Below are 20,492 nucleotides of genomic sequence, written 5' to 3'. Positions count from 1 at the left end.
CACGCCTTGTCAGTCAGAGATGCCTATTTCCAGGGATATATATGTTGATGCATGCTCTATAGAGCAAGCAGGGCCCGCTAGCATTGCATCGGCATTCGGTGGTCTCATGTATGAGATGTTGATCTTGAGACCAGATATCGCAACTGCAGTGGGAGCATTTGCAGTTGGGATTATCAGTCGTTTGTTGACTGATGATGGCATAGTGCATGAGGGAGATATGCAGGTATTGCGTACATACTTGCAGTACGTGTGCGGTACGTCTGGTGGTATATGGACTTACACTGGAGCAGGACAGCCGGATGCACACGATCACAGCCAGGCATCGGTTGAGAGTGATTTTCTCTCACCTTTTGTAGCCTTTAGACTAGGTTCCCTTGCTTAAAGGCACAGTCGTCTTTAAGTGGGAGGTTGTTGGGGTATAGGCGCTTGTGCCTTGCCTGGCCGCCCAGAGTCTGGGCGCCCACTGACTTTTATACCTTATACATAGCATAAGTGTATAGGGGGTTGCTCACTCTTTGAGTCTCCCCACCCATATCTGTGTGTCATGTGTCTCCTTCTCTCTCTGACTCTCCGTCTGTGGTGCTCTCTGATCCTCTTCAAGAGTGTGTGTGTGTGGCTTGTGGAGTATATGAGAGAGAGAGAGAGAGAGAGAGAGAGAGAGAGAGAGAGAGAGAGAAAGAGCAAGGGGTGTAGCATTTGGACAAGTGTCCTCCTTTCCTCCTTTGAGAGAAAGATCTTAATTATTTAACTGTAGCATTCAAACAAGTTTTCTTATTTTCCCCTTTAAGAGAAAGATCTTAATTATTTAATTGAATCTAAATTCTCATTGGACCTTCCTATAGGTCATCCAATAGGATTCAGAAACATTATGAGGGCAATATCGCTAGGGACCTAACATGTGGCCTTAATACCTCTTGTCTTCGGATTTCCGAGAGAGAGAGAGAGAGAGAGAGAGAGAGAGAGAGAGAGAGAGAGAGAGAGAGTGGGGGGGGGGGGGGGGGGGGAGTGTTCTCTCTCTTGCCCCTACCTTTAGGGCTCATCTTTGACTTGAACACCTCAAGTCAAAGATGAGTGAGTGTGTGTGTGTGTGTGTGTGTGTGTGTGGGAGTTTTCTCTCTTGCCCCTACCTTTAGGGCTCATCTTTGACTTGAACACCTCAAGGACCTTGGTCATCAAGCACGACAAGCACCTAAAGCACCTTAGTCATTAAGCACGACAAGCACCTCAAGCATAGGCTTAGCTTGCCTAAGGTCTAAAGTACCTAAAGGTCCTAGGTCTAAGGACTTTTAACACTAACCCTAAGGTCTTTTAAGCTCCATTAGATGCACGTTGCTCTTTGATAAACTATCTCCTTTTGGACCCCTATTAAGATCTAACTATCTCTCCTCTTCGTCCCTTGCTTAGATAAGTCTAGAAGCACTTATTGCACATTTCTCTTTGGTAGAACATCTCCTTTTGGACCCCTATTGAGATGCACCATGTCTCCTTTTGGTCCCTTGCTAAGATAGGTTTAGAATCACATATCTATATCCTAACTCTTGTTCCTCTTTTATCTTCCCGTATTAAATGATCAGTTTAATATGAGAAAATCATTTGGTAAAGTTAGATATTAGATTTTATGACATTACCTCTCTCTTGAAATCATAGTCGTCCTCAAGTATGAGGTAGAGAAGATAAAGCCTAGTCATCAGTCCATGTTTCTTAGCGGGTAGAGGATCCCTTTTTACCCTACGACATCATTCTAGAATGGATGACTACTCCATTTGGTGCTCAAGAGACTTAGCTGCCACAAACATGTCTGCTCTTTAGTCCATATCATACTTCCAAAGTATAGTGACAAGTTTTACTTGGTGTTTGGGAGACGTCGTCGCCACAAACATGATCCTAAGCATGCATACTTCTTAAATTTTTTGCACAATAAAAGAAAGAGAGATTCTTATAGGACAAAAACATTGTTCATTTAAAATGCATTTTCATATGCTTACTCTAAGGCATCATTGTAAGCATTGACAAGGTTCATATTATCCTTAAGCTAGGTTCCTTGCATCCATCTAGCATCTTTAAAAGGACAATTCTTAATAAGATATCATCGAATAATTTTACCATGTCCTAGCACCTTGTTGTCATGTCAAAGGATGGATTTGGGTTGGATCACCTCTTCTTGATCTTCAGTTTTTGGAGGGTTTACAACTATTGCTTCTTTTGGTGGCGCTCCTTTGTAAGGCTTAAGTAGGCTCCCATGGAAAACATTGTGCATGAGCCAATGGTTGGGCAACTTTAATTGATAATCCATCTCATTGATTGGCTTAACAATTCAAAAAGGACCATGGTATCTTTTTGCTAGCTTAGCATAATACTCTTGGTAGCCCGTAGCATAGGCTTGCCCATAGTATGCCTTAGACGAGCCTTAAGAAACTTTAGCAAGACTCGTCATTTTCCTTAAAGGCTAATGCTCTTTTGTGCTTATTAGCAACAGCCCTTTTTGCTTTTGCTGTGAGATGGATATAACCTCTTTAATCTTTGGAAAAGATTCTTGTAAGTCTTGGGTATATTCAACAGCAACAGCAAAGATCTTCCCATGTACTTTAAGTAGTAAGGTATTTTTTTCCCAATATCTCTTATCATACTATAAAACTATTGAATATAGTGCTTCCCAAACATGTTCTTTATTGTTCTTGGTTGTTCCATCCGGTCCATGGTCCAAACCAAATATGCTTCTGTAACTGAACACTAAAATTCTTAGTATGTTTCCCATGTCTTGGATTTAATGCTCTTCTCATCAAGATTATTGACTCTCTCTCTCTCTCTCTCTCTCTCTCTCTCTCTCTCTCTCTCTCTCTCTCTCTCTCTCTCTCTCTAATTTTATATTCTTGATAATCTCACTCTCATCTAGTTTTATAACAAAACTAGCAATACCAATCACCTCAGAATGTTGATCATAAAACTTTATCATTGTTGTTTGAAGTGTCTTCAAATCAAAGAATATGTTGTGGAAGTAGTTGAATTTGAGGTATTTCTTCGTGCCATGATAGATTTTATTAATGTGGAAGGGTTGACCAAAGATTCCATCACCCTCTGATTGATCCTATGCTTTGCCTTTTGTACATGTGATGGCTTAGGAAGCAAAGATCCCTTCAAGTTTGATTACTTTAGCTTTGTTTTCATGACATTGAGAAGAGCATCTTTTAACTCTCCCTAGTAATTCCAACCTTGTCCATAGTGCATTGTCTATCCTCAATGTCCAAGGAAGAGACCTACAAGAATCCATTAATGCACTCATGTTTGGCCTTTCTAAATTTATTGTCATGTATCATGTTTCTGGCAATCACATGTGGAACCACATCACAAAAATATACAATTACTCCCTCTATGTTCCTTTTTTAATGATCTAGTAATCACACACAAAAAAGGCCTTATATAAATCAAATTACTAATAAAAATCTCTTTCATAATCATCAATTGAAAGATATAAGCAAAAGACTTTACATAGACATAAGCAAAGGCCTAATATAAGCACATGCATAAGCAAAAGTTCAAAGATATAAGCAAAGACCCTTCAAAAAACACATGCACAAGCAAAATTTTGAAGACATTAGCAAAAGACGTAATATAAACACAAGCATATGCATAAAAGAAGACAAGCAAATACACAGACATAAGGCATAAGCAAAAGACCTAACACATGCTTATGCAAAGATTCAAGGACATAAGCAAAGGCTTAACCACAAAAATAAAATGCAAGCAAAGACCAAACCAAGCACAGACATAAGCCCAAAAAAAAAAAAAAGATAAAGAAAGACATAAGCATAGGCACATTTTCCTTACCTTGTTGCCTTGATTCTTCTTTTGTAGCCTCCACCTCCTCGTTTAAGACTCTCAATGTTCAAGGCGTAAGCAAAAGACCTAACACATGCTTATGCAAAGAGTCAAGTACATAAGCAAAGGTTTAAAGACAAAAAAAATAATACAAGCAAAGATCAAACGAAGCACAGGCATAAGCCAAAAAAGAAAGAAAAAAAACCATAAGCATAAGCACATTTTCCTTACCTTGCTGCCTTGATTCTTCTATTGCAGTCTTCACCTCCTCGTTTAAAATTCTCAATGTTCTTAAGTCATCTCTCTCTTTGTCGAATCCCTAATTTGGTTTTCTTTCTTCTTGTTGTGTTTACTTGGTTTGCAATTTCTTTATGGCCTCCTTGTCTTCTTCAAGCTGCTTGTTCATAGAAGAACCTGTTGACATAGGAAATTGTTGAAGATGATGAAACAGGAAACAGAAGGAAGATAGCAACTCAGAGTAGGAAGAAGATGGAGAAGGAGAAGACACAGAGCTTGCGTAGGAGATCTCTGTAGTCTATCTCTCTGTATTAGAATAATAGAGTATATACAAAATCAGAGCTACAAAGCTTATATGAGACCCTAAGAGATAAGGTGTCCTTTCACACCAGATGTCCAAGGGGAAAAACCCAATGGGAGAAAAGTGCCCCTGGTGAAGCGCGTATACACACTAACACTACTACATGTCTACAAATCCCCCCTGTAGTGATAGTGTGAATCCGTACAAGGTAGCAGATCATCATGTGTATGAGAGTAAGCCCAAAGCTTTTCGGAAAGCTTCAAACTTTTCTCGTGATAACGCCTTCGTAAATAGATCTACAATGTTATCCTGTGTAGGACAGTAAGTTAGTGTGATCTTCCCTGCATGTAGCCTTTCCCTGACATAGTGGTAGTGAACCTCTATGTGCTTTGTTCTTGCATGAAATACTAGATTCCTTGCACCTGCCATAGCACTCTGACTGTCAGTGAAAATGGTAGTGGGTGCCTGTTGACACTCACAAAGATCTTTCAATAACCTGCGTATCCATACATAATCAACTATTGCCGTGAAAGCTGCCCTGTACTCAGCTTCACAAGTTGATGTAGCCACTGTGGGTTGCTTCTTGCTTAGCCAAGATATACATGCATTTCCCAAGAAAAAACAATTCCCACTTGTGGAATGTCGTGTGTCAAAATCACCAGCCCAATCTGAATTGTTGTAACCAAGAAGCTGCATAGAACTTTGCTTTCCATACATATCCCCCCTTGGAAAGAACATGGAAAGATTAGGGGTACCTGAAAGGTAACGAAGTATGCGCTTCATAGCCTGCCAATGATGCATACCTAGGCTGTGCATAAATCTGCTTGCTTGTGAAACCCCAAATTGAATGTCTGGACGAGTGTTGCCTGCCAAATATATCAAGCAACCAACCGCTGCTGCATAAGTATGTACATCAAAAGGTTCTCCAGCATCGTGCATACTCAACTTTGATCCAGTTTCTACGGGTCTAGAGATTGGTTTACAATTTTGCATACCAAACTTGTCCAAAATTTTATGCAATATTTTGCCTGCAACATGTATATGCCATCCTCTGATTGCACAAACTGAATACCCAAGTAATAATGTAGCAAACCAAGATCAGACATCTCAAAGGTTTTTCTCAAAGCATCGTTAAACGCTTCAATTTCATTTGCAGTATTGCCTGTAAGAAGCATATCATCCACATAAAGTGTTAGCATAACGAGAACTCCATCTCTCTTTTTGACATACAAAGTACTTTCTGTTGGACTATTTTGAAATCCCTGGCTAATCAAATAAGCATGTATCTTCTCATACCATGCTCTTGGAGCCTGTTTGAGACCATACAAAGCTTTACGCAATCTACATACCTTTTGCTCTTGACCTTTTACAACAAAACCACTTGGTTGACTTACATAAACTTCTTCCTGCAAATCACCATTCAAAAAAGCAGTTTTGATATCCAACTGATGCACTTTCCAACCATGATGAGCAGCAATTGCAACTAGTGATCTAACTGTGGACGCACGAGAAGTAGGAGCAAAGGTTTCATCATAATCTATGCCTTTCTGTTGCGCATAGCTTTTTGCCACAAGCCTTGCTTTGTACCTGTCAATAGTACCATCTTGTTTCCTTTTTACCTTAAAAACCCACTTTGTACCAATAGGCTTTTTACCTGTAGGCAAGTCCACTAGATCCCATGTATGATTCTTATGAATAGAATCAATTTCTTGCTGCATAGCATCTTTCCACTGAACACACTCTAAAGCTTGTTCAAATGAATCAGGCTCATCTGCATCACAAAGAGTGCTAAAGCAAGCCAAATCTACTTGCTCTCTGCCAAAAGTAGTACCAGCACGTGTTTTTCGTGGCAACGGTGCATCCAACTTGCTATCCTGCAAAGTTTTTTGAACCCATTTAGGCAAGGTTCTTTCTTCCCTGAGAACTTCTTGCTCTTCACGCACAATTTCCTCTACATCATGAGTTGTCACATGCTGATCAAAAGATTGATCAAGATTATCAACCTGTTGTGATTCTTGATTCTCCACAAAAGAAGGAAGCAAACCTTCAAATACATCATGTGGCTGCATATGAGGTACATCAAAAGCAACCATAGGTTGAGCAGTAGTTTCTGCAAAAGTTACATCACGACTTTCAAAAATCTTGTTTGTACCAGGATTGTAAAGTCTATAACCTTTACTTCCACTACTGTACCCCACAAATATACATTTGATTGCCTTATCATCAAGCTTCCCACGTAACTGCTGAGGGATGTGAGCATAAGCAAGACAACCAAAAACACGAAGATAACTAACTGAAGGTTTTCTGTCATACCAAGCTTCATATGGACTAATGGTCTTCAAGGCACGAGTAGAACACCTGTTCAAAACATGTGTTGCACAAGCAACTACCTCCATCCATAGCTTATGAGGCAAACTCTTAGCCTTGAGCATACATCTAGCCGTCTCCATTAAAGACCTGTTCTTCCTTTCTGCAAAACCATTCTATTGTGGTGTGTATGGCATAGTGCATTGGTGTTTAATGCCTTTCTTTCCCAAAAAATCCTTAAATGCACCTGACATGTATTCACCTCCTCGATCAGTACGAAGAGTCTGTACTTTGCAACCTATTTCATTTTCAACCATGGAGACATAATGTTGAAAAATTGCAAACACATCTGACTTTGCTTTGAGTCGATACATTCAACAAAACCTGAAAAAGTCATCAATGAAGGTCACAAAATAAAGGTTGTTTCCTATAGATGGCGTCCTCATAGGACCACATACATCACTGTGTACAAGCTGCAACTTTCGTGTCCCTCTAACTGAACCATCCTACGAAAATGCAAATCTGTGCATCTTTCCAAGAACGCAACCTTCACATACATATCTTGGTGGCATCTCCAATAAAGACAAATCATGCACCATATTATGACGTTGTAAAGTCATCAAACTGCCATAACCAACATGCACAAATCTAGCATGCCACAACTCAGCATCCTGCATGGCCTGAGTCTTTGTTTATGCAATACATACCTGAATCTGCTTTTCATAACGATCTAGCACAAATAGTCCATTTTCCAGCGTACCTGTAGTGATAAGAGAATAACCATTCTCTCGATCTCGTACAACACATCTGTCATCCTCAAAAATGACTCGAAGACCATTTTTTGCAAGAGAGGATACAGACAACAAATTCTTCTTGATCCCTGGAACATATAATACATCTGGCAAGCATAAATCAGAACCATCTGAAATGGTAATCAAAATCTTACCAACGCCTTTGATTGGATAAGAAGCATTATTTGCACATGTCACCTTCTTTCCTGCTGGAGCTGCATCCAATGAACAAAACAAATCCTTCCTTGAAGTAATATGCGTGGATGCACCACTATCAAAGTACCAAATCATTTGTGTCTCGTCAACACTATAAGCAGAAAAATCTGAACATACTAAGAAAGCATAAGAATCCTGCACAAAGTTTGCAGACTCTTCTTTAGCTATAAAAGAATCACCAGAAGCTGAAACAACCAAACTTGACTCTTTCTTCTTTTCTTTAGCAATTCGCTTTTTACACTCACTAATGTAGTGACCAGGTTTCTTGCAGTAGTGACATTTACCTTTCTTCTTGGACTTGTCGGAATCACCTTTAGACTTCTCTGAAGACTGTCCTGCACCAGACTTGGAGTGATGAGCACTCTCTTTACCCTTGTTTTTGTTATGTACAACAAGAGCATGATCCATACCATCCACCTGTAAAGACTTGTTCTTACGTGATTGATCATCCTGCAATAGCAAAGCCACTAACTCTTCAAAATGAAGAGGCTCAGGATTAGCTCGCAAAGACAGAGTCAAAGAAGTCTGAAAAGTCAAATAAGATGGTGGTAGTGAATTGAGTGTTTTGGAAACCAAGTCCTTCTCTGGAATTACTTCATCAATGCTAAGCAATTGCTCTTTAAGATCCCTGATTTTTGTAAGATGCTCGAAAATATCGTCACCTTCGTCCATCTGTATTTTGTCAAGTTGTTTCTTCAAAAACTCTATTCTGGCAGCGTTTCTTCCTCCAAACATAGCTTGCAGAGTGTTCCAAGCATCCTCAGAAATTCTACAAGATCTGATATGTGGTGTGATTGTCCTCTTTATGGTTAAGGCAATCACAGCCATAGCTTGTGCATCTTTAGTATCCCATTTCTTTTTCTCTGGAGTGACTTGTGAGGGTCCTGCACCAACAGTTGCACCATGACCAGGCGTGGCAGGTGCAATGCTACTTGGACGAACTTCATCTCCAGATACATAATCCCACAATCCTTTACCAACCAAAACATTTTTGGCCATAAAAGACCAAAGAGAATAGTTGGTACCATCCAATTTGTCTTCGGATGTAAACGCACCAAAAATCTCTTTCTCCGTAGATTGAGCCATACTGTGGATACACACAAGGGAGCAAAAGAACCTCCAAGAGATTCACAAATCTCCTCTCCAATGCAAGCAAAACTCTATACAAAATCTCAGCACAAAGCTAAGACAAGCTGCTTCCCAAAAGAACTGTTTACCTGAAGAAAATCTGTCAAAAAGCACACCCTCTTTATCTAAACGCCTCCGAAAAGTAACTTCTGCTACACTGCTCAGAACAAAATTCTGAGGGCTCGAACGGCTTCAAAAGGGGGGTAAAACAGCAGGTCACCTGCTTAGAATACTCCCGGAACGTCGAGGATGCTCCCACGAGCAAATGTTTCAAAAAATTGTCTGAAAACTGCGATTGCGCGCGCGGACGCGAAAACGCAAGTAGAGGCTCTGAAAATCACCTTGCTCTGATACCAATTGTTGAAGATGATGAAACAAGAAACAGAAGGAAGATAGCAACTCATAGTAGGAAGAAGATGGAGAAGGAGAAGACGCAGAGCTTGCGTACGAGATCTCTGTAGTCTATCTCTCTGTATTAGAATAATAGAGTATATACAAACTCAGAGCTACAAAGCTTATATGAAACCCTAAGAGATAAGGTGTCCTTTCACACCAGATGTCCAGGGGGGAAAACCCAGTGGGAGAAAAGTGCCCCTAGTGAAGCGCGTATACACACTAACACTACTACATGTCTACAGAAATGATTCTCAAGCTTTAGAATGTCTCGCTCTGTTGTGCAAGATTTTGGGTATACCCTAGTAGGACTCTCTGTTCTCCTACAAATTGGATCAAGGAAGAGCAGTTAGAAAATGCGAGAGTGCTTCTCTTGATAGGACCTAAAGGATACAATCTACCATTTGTCCATAAATCTAAATACTTTCTTCCCTCTGATCTCAATGAAGCACATGTTGAAGCCTTGCAAACTTTCCTTCTCTTTCAAACCGGTCCATATACTTCGTCCAACTTGATGTGCAGGTGGTAAAATCTTCTTTTAATAGAGTTCATGTCTAAATGCAAAGAAGGAAAGCTTGAAAATGATGAAGAAGCTCGGAAATAGTAAAGAAGGTGATGTGCTTGCAGAGAATCTGAAATTATTCTCTTTGAAGTGCAACGTGCAAAAAAAAAGCTTCCTTCTTTTCATGCAACATGTAAAGAGGAAAACTTTTGGATGATAACAATTTTGAAAGTGAAAAGAGATTCGAAAGCAACATTTCACATGATACTTTCTTCAAATCCTAGAAGCAAGGTAAAAAAGTAGATATTCACCCCAGCATTTTATTAATTTTTGGTATTTCAATTGATTTTCTCTCTCTATGAATTCTTACAGGAAAAAAAACTGACCTCAAACTTCTCCTAATGTGTACCCCGAACCATGCAAAGCAGGCACACCAACAAAGATAATAAATCTCAATCCCACTTACCTTTTGCAATAAACAAAACCTTTTGTAGATTACTCAAGGACATCTCTTCTTAGGCAAGAAAAGGAAAACCTTAGCTTTGATACTAATGTCAAAGTCTCTAGTATTTTTCATGCTATCACAACAAAACTAGTTAATGAAACGAGAGTTTTTCATTAAAAGGATTCTTTAGAGGAGAACCATAGTTAGTGCAGGATTGATTTTGAAGCAGCATTTATACATTGGAGCATCAAATCATGCAGCATAACTTGAAGAGAAAGACACATTAAGATGGACAACTTGTTGAGGACGGGATTCGCGTGGAGCCGATCCCTCCTCCAAAAGAACTTTTGTATTATGATTCTCTCAATAAGAGCTTAGATTACAATACAAGCTTGTACTCTTGTGCGGAGATTCCTTGAACCTATGAAGATGATGAGCTTAATGATTCCATTAATCACATGGTGTAATCCTCCTTCCCAAGCCCTAAACACCCCAACGGGGAGAAAGAATTGCAAGAATGGAGGTCGATGAAAGTGGAGAGAATTATACCTTAAGCAAACAAGTGATCTTTTCTAGTATGCTTACTCTATGCGCAAGCTTTTAGGATAACTAAGTAATAGAGAATAAGGAGAAGAACTGTCATGGATGTACTTGTTTGGATTTATAGCCATAGCCAAGTGCTTGAGTAAGGAGACCATCTCTTGAGCTCCCGTGTGTGTGTGTGTGTGTGTGTGTGTGTGTGTGTGTGTGTGTGTGTGTGTGTGTGTGTGTGTGTGTGTGTGTGTGTGAGAGAGAGAGAGAGAGAGAGAGAGTACTTTCTTGGACACTTTGTGTACATGAGAGTGAGAGAGTATGTCCAAAAACCCCACGAGCCCCCCCCAACACACACACACACACACTTGCCGAAAATGCTGGGTACATGGACCAATCAATGAAAGAGCTTAAAGAGAAGCTTGATGCATAAGCTAACACATGCCTACCACCTTGCCATTCTTGAAAAAATTCGGCCTTGCTTCCTCCTTATCTTTGAATAAAGAACACATGCACGCACTTGCCCTCTATCTATTAAGCAAAAGTGAGCTACTTTGGGCATCTAGCTTAGCTAAACTTGGAAGAGAAGGACTACAGTCAACTTTCAAAAATGGGTGTATATAATCTTAGCCTCTTTTTCTTCTCCCTTTCATTAATTAAAAACCATAGACTTACCTTCAATTTAACTAGCTCATGTGCAATGCCCTTGTACGTTCCTTTAGAGGCAGTCTAAGAAATGGACCAGAACTAAAGTCCACCTACTAATTTAGGACTTGCTAAATTACGACAAGCTCTTGTAAATATTAAACATGTAATCCTTAGGTTTTGGAGATTTACCTCTTGTGCAAAACCTTTGCACAATCCTTTGGAGGTACAATGAAGCTAGTCCCAAAACCTTCTAAATTTAGACTGACAGATAAGTTTTAATTTTACCCTAAAGCTTCATACTTAGAAGAGTCTAATGAGTAAATTTGATACTTAAAATTTAACATGTTTAGACTTCTACGATTGCTCTAATTAACTCCCTTTGTTCTATATCTATAATCAACGTTGTTGTGGATAGCCTTATCCTTCCTTTTGATATGTACCTTCAATCGATATAACTAGATAGCAAATTAACTTCACTTATTCTCTTTTTTTTTCTACACTTAAATGATCAATTTAAGTTGTAAAATACTTTTAGAAGGTTAGAAATTAATTTTCATGACATTTATAACCTATTTTAGAGTGGTTAATGACTAACCCACTTGCCAAATAGAAGGTATCTAAACAAGATAAAAAAGAAGAGATAGTAATCATCATTAATCATAATGGCATTTAGTATCATATGCAAATGTTGAAAACAAAGATATTTGACCACCTCGTATTTTAACCCCCTTGATTTCATCCTTTCTCATAGTATCCTTAATAAGCCAACCTAGAGCATCTAATACAATGGCAAAAAGAAGAGGAAGCAAAGAGCTTCCTTTTTAATGGAATAGAATTTGTGAGAAGACAATTCATTGCCACTTTGGCATGAGCATTACCAAAAAGAATTTGAGTAAACCTGTTGTAGCCTCTACAGAGACCCATGTACTGCATATATTGAAATATGATGTCGCATTCTACACGATCCTCGCTTTTACAATTAAATGATCTTCATTTGAAAGGAAGCTACCTACCAAGATTCTATTTACATTTTAGCACACTTAAATCGGGGTGTTTCTTCAAGGGGTCCTGGCGCGGACGGCACCGGCTCAGGAGGGCCCGGCTCGGACGAGACCGGCTCGAGTCGAGGTGTTGCTTCAAGGGGTCTTGGCGCGGACGGCACCGGCTCAGGAGGGCCCGGCTCGGGTCAAGTTGCCTTCACGGGGGCCCGGCTCGAACGGGACCGGCTCGGGCGTGGTTGCGTTCCATGGGTCGACGGTCGTTTGCGTTTCGCGGGTCTTCGCGGGTCTTGCGTTCCGGGTCCCTAGCCCCACGTAGCCTCAGGCTCCGCCGCACTGACGGAGGGTCATAGCGTGCCCCGGGGAACCTTGCGTGGAGTCCCCATGGTGCGCGAGTGCGTGGAGTGAGGCTATCGTGTCTAGGTGGGGGGTCCCCTTCCGTGGCCGTTCTCGGCAGGCTCATACCCCTTATATACACCCCCGGTTGAAGAGAGTTCGACGACCGCGTCGAACGTGGGAAAAGAGTGTTCGGCTATGCATGAGGCCGTGGGGACAAAGGGGTGCATATAAGTGCAAGTGATCAAAACTGTTCCCAAAATGCAAGTAAGTAGGCATGCTTTGTTTTTGTACTTTTGGAATGAGAGTGTGTGTATTTTTGGGGTTTTGGCAGAAGGCTGAAAAAGTATGCTTTGAACACCCAAGTAGAATTCCCCGTACTTGAGCGTTCCCCGAATAGGTAACCCAGTGTGCGCGGAGCCACCTGCTGCGTTGGCCCGCGCGGAGGCTTCTTGCAAGCCGAATCTGAAGTAGCGTTCCGTCGCAATGCAGCACTTGCGAGTTGGTCCCTGTTTGGACGTCATTTGGAGGGCAAGCTCGGGGCCCTGTGGTCACTTGAATGGGTCTTCAGCTCAGCATGGGCCACAAAAGTGACCGGGGCGCGACGAACACCGTTGGCTTGGTTCGTCGCGTTTTTGGTGGTTCTCTGTTTTTGTCATAAAGAGCCCTGTCTGGCTCGCATCTGCCTTTTCTTCATGTGGGGAGCCCTGTCTGGCTCACATCTTTGCTTTTTGGTGTCTGGAGGTGCCCGGCTCGGATCGGGGCCGGCGCGGGTCACGGGTGACGGCCCGATGTTTGGACGCGTCACGGGGAGCCCTGTCTGGCTCGCATCTTTCTTGTTTATCATGGAGGTGCCCGGCTCGGATCGGGGCCGGCGCGGGTCACGAGTGACGGCTCGGTGTTCAGGGAACGCGTCACGGGGACGGAGGGCGTGTGGTTGCTTTCTGGAGCTCTCTTCACCAAGATTTTGACGACCCGGGCCATTGCGGTTGGAGTCGTCGTGAAGATCGTGCGCGTCGGGCACGTCGGTCTTCGGCTTGTTTCTAGGAGCTCTGATACCAAGTGACGTCCCAGAATGTGGGCGCGTCGGGGAGGGACCGTTTTCCTTTGCTCTGATACCAAGTGTGACACCCCAGAATGTGGGCGCGTCGGGGAGGGACCGTTTTCCTTTGCTCTGATACCAAGTGTGACGCCCCAGAATAAGGGCAAAGGCTCTAGTGATGTATACTTTGTTTCCTAATCGGGAAAACCTCTTTCAAATTTCAAAAAGCTAAGTGATAGTGATCATTTGTTGACAAGCATAGTCTCGATATGTGAGATTCTCCATAAATACATGCTAGAAAAGATGAAAGAATATTGGAAATGATTTGGGGTATTTAGGCGTGGATTTGCCAGAAAATGATACTATTTCTTCCACTTTCAAATCAACTTTTCTCTAGTGAATAGAAAGGCCTTTTATACATTTTTGCCACAAAATGTGTAGACAATAGGAGATTTTTTACATTTGCTACTTCTATCATTTTCTTTCATTAGCTTTTGTAAATAGCATTCCCATTAACATACACACTTCCCTTTGACACTAGATTGATAACAAGACACTTTTACATTCTCTGACACTTATGACCTCTTAACCAAGCAATTTCCTAGAATTATTACAAGGGATGCCAATGAGGTAGTGTTTAATATCCAGAAGGATAGCCTATGAGTTGAACAGAACTCAGAAATTGTTTGGAGATTCCAACTCTAGAGTTGTCTTTCGTAAGCATTTTCCAACCTAAACTATGCCAAAACAAAACATGTGCGATTTTTGCACATTTTTCATAAAATTCATCATAAACCACCCTAAAAAGCCTCTTGGTGAGTTCTAGGGTGCTACATAAGTAGCATTGATCACTATGAATGTTTTCAAATGTTTTGAATGCATGGATACTCTATGTATTTGAAGTTATTGCCTATTTATAAAAATCAAGCCATGCAAATTTATGGGCGATTTTGAAACTTTGATCAATTTTCGACAATCTATATGCAATAGAAAGACAAGTTTGATTATGCATATAGACTCATCACTATGTATTGCATCTTTCTTGAATTTTGAGAACACAAAGGCAAGAAAAAAAATCCATTCAACAAAAATACAACCGGATTGTCCCCAAAGAGTTGGTCTAACGGTAAGGCTTTGGCCTCTCAACCTATGGGTTGTGGGTTCAAATCCCCCGTTGGATCACACTCTAGAGGGACAGCTTGTGCTCACCTGGTGTTCAGGTTGCTAGGGCTCTTGCCCTTGGACACTCGAGTGCATCCTCCTCCTGGGGTGGGTCACCCGAGGAGGAGGTTCCTAGCTGGTTGCTACGAGTTCTCTCCGCCGTTCCCAGCATGTGGTGCATCAATTAGGTGGCCATGGTGATGCCTACACGTGGCTCTTGCCCGATGGTACGCGGTCCTTGCCCGACCATGTAACATGGCTAATATTTGGAAGGGATAAGCACCTCCCCTGTGGGCCCTATGGTGTGTCAAAAAAAAAAAAATACAACCGGATTTTAGTTAGAAACGTAGAAAGAGAGAGAGAGAGAGAGAGAGAGAATTTCACCCACGTAGGAACAATCCCGGGAGATCTATCCAACGATACTTGGAAGACCTGCTTCAAAACCTATCCGACGAGTCTTAAACTCAAAGATAGGGATATTACCTTCCACACACGCGCACTAGAGACGCAGAATTGACGTCAAAGGAGAGACCTTCAAGATCTATCAGCATTTACTAGCTTGATGTAAATATAAGCACAGAGCAAGCCAAATGCTTTTGTACCCTTCGAGCAGATGTCTACTACTCAGTATCGACATTGGAGAACGCACAATGAAAAAGATCGTTCTGCGGAAATGGACAGCAAACCCATACCCTGACTTTTCAAGAAAAGGAAAACAGATAGATTTCCTTGACCAGTACGACAGACATTGCATAATTTCCAGCTGCTCATTAGTGGGACAAAACTCGTTAGTACACAAAAGACTCGAGAACACCAGCTGCTGTTAGCGAGTGCTTGATGTTTCTTTTGTCAAAGGCATGGGTTGATCCCAAGCTTCTTTTATTTGTATTGAGAAACACTGTATTCCATGTAGCACAAAGCTACCCCATATGTAACATTTCAGGAAGGGTAGTAATTTGCAGGTTTTCACGAGTTTCCTTTAATAAAGAATGCAACCAGATAAGATAGTGGTCTCTCACCTGACTCTTCTCTCTCCCCAATGATACACTAAATTAAGTTTATCACTAGCCTGACGCAAAACTCCTTATTCCTGTGGAAGCTCAGGTAGTCCTGGACCAAATATGTCTGGACAAGCGGTCCAATCACTCTTACTTCTAGCCTCCCAATAACCGCCTACATATTCATAAGTATCCATCCCCTTCTGTTTATGGAACCATCGAGGTCGCCATCCTCTTTCTTGCAGCTTTCGAGCCTGCAAATCAAGTCAAGTCAGATGCACATACGCTTCCCCCTTTTCAAACACATTTGCTGCAGCATAGACTTTGTACCATTCGTTGCTTCTCCTCCAGACGTAACTTCTCCGCAAAAGCTGAATCATATTCGCCATTCTCCAGGTGTCGCTGATCCGGTCTCAATCGTGAATCTGTTGGCGGTAACTTCTCCTGAAAAAATGTGGCCAAGCTCAATCACACCGGAAAATAAACACTTGTAACATCGTTTAAGGTGCAGTGATGCCAAACATGAACCTTCAGTCCAGGAGTAAGCTCATTCAAGGTAATTGCAAAGGAGGTTAAATTATATCTGGTCGTAAACTTCGATGGCTTGTTGCGCTCCCACAACAGCTCAGCATCTGCCATGGGATCGTAGCCTTTGGGTTTGAGAGCCAAATCCCCTGGTATGTAGTACATGCTCTCATCCCACTTTCCAAATAGGGATGCAAGCTTCTGTCCACTTTTATCATGCACAAAACCTTGGACCTGTATGGAGCTGCTTGTGTTAATATTCAGGTAAATCATGGAAGTATAGCAAAAGAGAAAAAACTTGTTCTGTTTAGGTGCTGTTTCAGCAAGTACATGCCTTCTCAGTGTGTTGTGCATTTTATCAGGGGGGGAAGGCAGTGTGCATGTGCACGTGTGCATGTGCGTGAAAAGAAATAGTGGACCAAAACAGAATACAATGGAACATATCTCTTACAACAGAAATATAACACAGTCTGAATTAAAAGGCGCAGGCGCAAAATTGCCTAGTTTAAAGTACATCCATACTCCAAAATACACAAAATTTCACTGAAAAGAGCTCTCTCTCAGCGAGGTCTCTCTCCCATTGGAAGATAAATCTCTATGTGAAATGCCTTAGCATCTTCCTCCTGTGCCCCTATATAATACTTCTGATCTGTCTATGATGTGGGTGTTAGAGTTGGGTGTGGGTTCTCTCACCCGGCTGACACCTCTTGAAGATGGAGCCCCTTGATGATGCATCACTGCTGATGTCAAAGAAGCTCGCATGGTGTCAGCAACCATCCTCGTATTTGGTGATGTAACAATGAAGAAGTCAGTAATTGCACTATGCATAGATTGACCTTGCTGATGAGGTCTCTTCTTTCATGGTATAGCTGTCCTGCTGCCCACGTCTTTGGAATTCCACTGGAAACAACCGACACAACTGAAATTAGAGGGAGAGACAAGAAGAGAGACGACATGACACGGCGGAGTTCCACACCCAGACGCACTGGTTCCAAAGACTAGCGCCCCTTCTGGGTATTCCTTTATTTATTATGCTTCTTAAGGCACAACGTCCGAGGGTCGTCCTCTCAACACGCCAACGCAAAAACTGAGCAGAAGTGAGACCCTGGGCATGCTTATAAAGGCCCTTGGCCAAACTCAAAAGCACTTACTTGAAAAGCTGCTTTTCTAAAAGCATCTGGTTCTCAAAAGCAAGTGCCTCATGGCTGAGCGTGAAACGCAGAAATCCATACGGTGCCACGTCAGCAGTCAGCGTTAAACGCAGAACGTCCGTACGGCAGTGCCATTGCAGCAAGGCTACGCAGATTTGGTCCCCTGCTTTATTTTTACAAGTTTTAGGCCCCTCAGCCAGGTTCCATAAGTTGGGATGGGTTAGGTTTTTTAGACCTAAACCCCCCCCCCCTTTTGGGTCACTCGGCCATAATCTGCAAGTTGGTAAAACTTCTTCTGCATGTTTCGCAAGGGTTTTGGCCCCTTCTGTCCGGGCTCAATGTCCTTTAGGCCATGCCATATCATCACTTTTTTTTTGTTGGGACCCCCCCGGGGGGGTTGGAAGACTCAACTATTGAGACTCAAACATATGGGACCACATTGTCAATACTTCCTTCTTTCCACTTGTCGTCCCCTCCGTGGAAGAATGCCATTTGTTTGTAAGAATTGAAACCATGTGATCGAGCAGAGATCAAACTCACACATGGCATGACTGTTGGGATAAACATAGAAACGTAAAATGCCCATTTCGGAACTGAGGAACCTCAAAACATTGGTCGCAATCCTGTGGTAATGGCATTTCATTCATTGTCTGCTTTGCCTTATTCAAACGAAGTGCCCGTCTCGACTCTCAAAGGCCCACTTTAACAAACTTGGACACCCCAAGTCAAGATTCTACTGCGACACAGTAAAGATTCACTTCAAAATAATTCACAGTTCACAAGAGGATCGACACGGCCCGGCATAGTTCCATGCCAAGAGATATTGGCCCCAAAGACTGGCGCCCCTTTCGGTATTTATTTTTATATTAATTTGTGAGCGAAGTACAATTGAGCCCGCGGGTGCTCCCTCTCAAACTCTGCGTCCAGATGCCCTGAGGAGTGAACCCCTAAGGCCACTTATAAACATTACATGGGATGCCAAAAGCAGAGCCCAAAAGCAGTTAACAACACAAAAGCTTTAATTTCCAAAAGCAACTGGACTTCAAAAACTGCCAAAAGCGGTCAACATAATTTACGGAAAATGCGTAGGACGACATTCAGTGCATTTTGCAGAGATCCGTACGCTACCACGTCAGCATGCCAGCACGAGAGACGGGCGTCCGTACTGTCTATCCGTACACTGCCACGTTAGCAATCAACGCATTTTCCGGTGGCTCTGCCACGTCAATAATTGTGTTTTGTGTCTGGGGGGTCTTTGCCACGTCACCAGTTTGTGACATATCCCCCTCTTGAAAGAATTGTAATCGTCCTCAATTATGACTGTAAAAAAGACAGAGGCCATAAGCTATCTTAGTAGGCACTGACTGTTAGTACCGACGCACTAGGCACGACACATCTAGCACTTCTACAAAAACGACAGTCACATCACAAGACATTAGCCACGTTCCATAAGTTGGGATGGGTTAGGTTTTTAAACCTAACCCCATTTTGGGCCACTCGACCATAATCTGCAAGTTAGTAAAACTTTTCTGCATGTTTCGCAAGGGTTTTGGCCCCTTCTGTCTGGGCTCAATGTCCTTTAGGCCATGCCATGTCATCACTTTTTTTTTTTTTGGGGGGGGGGGGGGGGGGGGGGGGGGGGGGGTGAAGAGTCAACTCTTAAGACTCAAACATATGGGACCACATTGTGAGCACTTCCTTCTTTCAACTTGTCATCCTCTCCGTGGAAGAATGCCAGTTGTTTGTAAGAATTGAAACCATGTTATCGAGCAGTGATCAAACTTACACATGGCACGACTGTTGGGATAAATGTAGAAACATAAAATGCCCATTTCGGAACTAAGAAACCTCAAAACATTCGTCACAATCATGTGGTAATGGCATTCCATTCATTGTCTGCTTTGCCTTATTCAAACGAAGTGCCCGTCTCGACTCTTAAACGCCCACTATAACCAACTTGGACACCACAAGTCAAGATTCTACAGTGACACAGTAGAGACTTACTTGAAAATAATTTACAGTTCACAAGAGACTTGACACGGCTCGACGTAGTTCCGTGCCAAGAGTTATTGGCCCCAAAGACCGACGCTCCTTTCGGTATTTATTTTTATATTAATCTGTGAGCGAAGAACAATTGAGCCCGCGGGTGCTCGCTCTCATACTGCGTCCAGATGCCCTGAAGAGTGAGCCTTTAAGGCCACTTATAAACATTACATGGGATACCAAAAGCCCCAAAAGCAACTGGTCTTCAAAAACTGCCAAAGCAGTCAGCATAATTTGCGAAAAATCCGTATGGCAGTTAGCGTGTTTTGCGGAGATCCGTACGCTGCCACGTCAGCATGTCAGCGCAAAAAACGGGCGTCCGTATTGTTTATCCGTACACTGCCATGTCAACAGTCAACGCATTTTCTGGTGGCTCTGCCATGTCAGCAATTGTGTGAGTTTGTGTCCGGGGGTCTCTGCCACATCACCAATTTGTGACATACCCCCCTCTTGAAAGAATTGTACTCGTCCTCAATTACACCTGCAAAGCAAACAAAGGCCATAAGCTGTCTTAGTAGACACTGACTGTTAGTATCGATGCACTAGGCACGACACGTCTAGCACTTGTACAAAAACGACAATCACATCGCAAGACATCACAGGAACATCACTTGACATCACAGGACAACACATGACAAATCACAAACAAATTCATTCCAAATCTCAGATGATGACCATCGGCAACATATTTAGTAATCGCATCTAGATCCATTCCGGACCGGATGCTTGATTACCTGATCCTTATTGCAATCATATCTATAGAGATTTATCATTTATGAGATCGAAATGCTACAGTCATTTCGTCTTTCAGTTCCTGTACTCAAACAAGTCAAGTACAAATCAATCATATTCATTTTCGGGAATTCCTATCATAAAGTCATACAGGAGAATACTCGTCAGCCCATTAGTATCCCTGAAACCCA

General features: G+C 42.1%; 1 protein-coding gene across 1 annotated transcript in view; it reads right to left on the bottom strand.

Annotated features, from left to right (window-relative positions):
• Positions 1–15,692: 15,692 nt before the first annotated feature.
• The window catches only part of LOC147433734 (oxysterol-binding protein-related protein 1A-like), a 55,087-nt gene continuing 50,287 nt past the window's right edge, over positions 15,693–20,492 (bottom strand). Inside the window, exons 8-10 of the mRNA XM_086490363.1 lie at positions 16,379–16,609; positions 16,181–16,294; positions 15,693–16,104 (exon numbers count right to left, since the gene is read on the bottom strand). Coding sequence (XP_086346489.1) covers positions 15,937–16,104; positions 16,181–16,294; positions 16,379–16,609 — 513 coding nt within the window. The 3' untranslated portion in view covers positions 15,693–15,936. The remainder of the gene's footprint in view (positions 16,105–16,180; positions 16,295–16,378; positions 16,610–20,492) is intronic.

The sequence above is a fragment of the Adiantum capillus-veneris genome, chromosome 19, assembly GCF_014529385.1.
Source record: "Adiantum capillus-veneris isolate H3 chromosome 19, ASM1452938v2, whole genome shotgun sequence".
Lineage (NCBI taxonomy): Eukaryota > Viridiplantae > Streptophyta > Polypodiopsida > Polypodiales > Pteridaceae > Adiantum > Adiantum capillus-veneris.
Note: the sequence above shows the minus strand (reverse complement) of the source record. Positions and strands in the feature narration are given on the sequence as shown.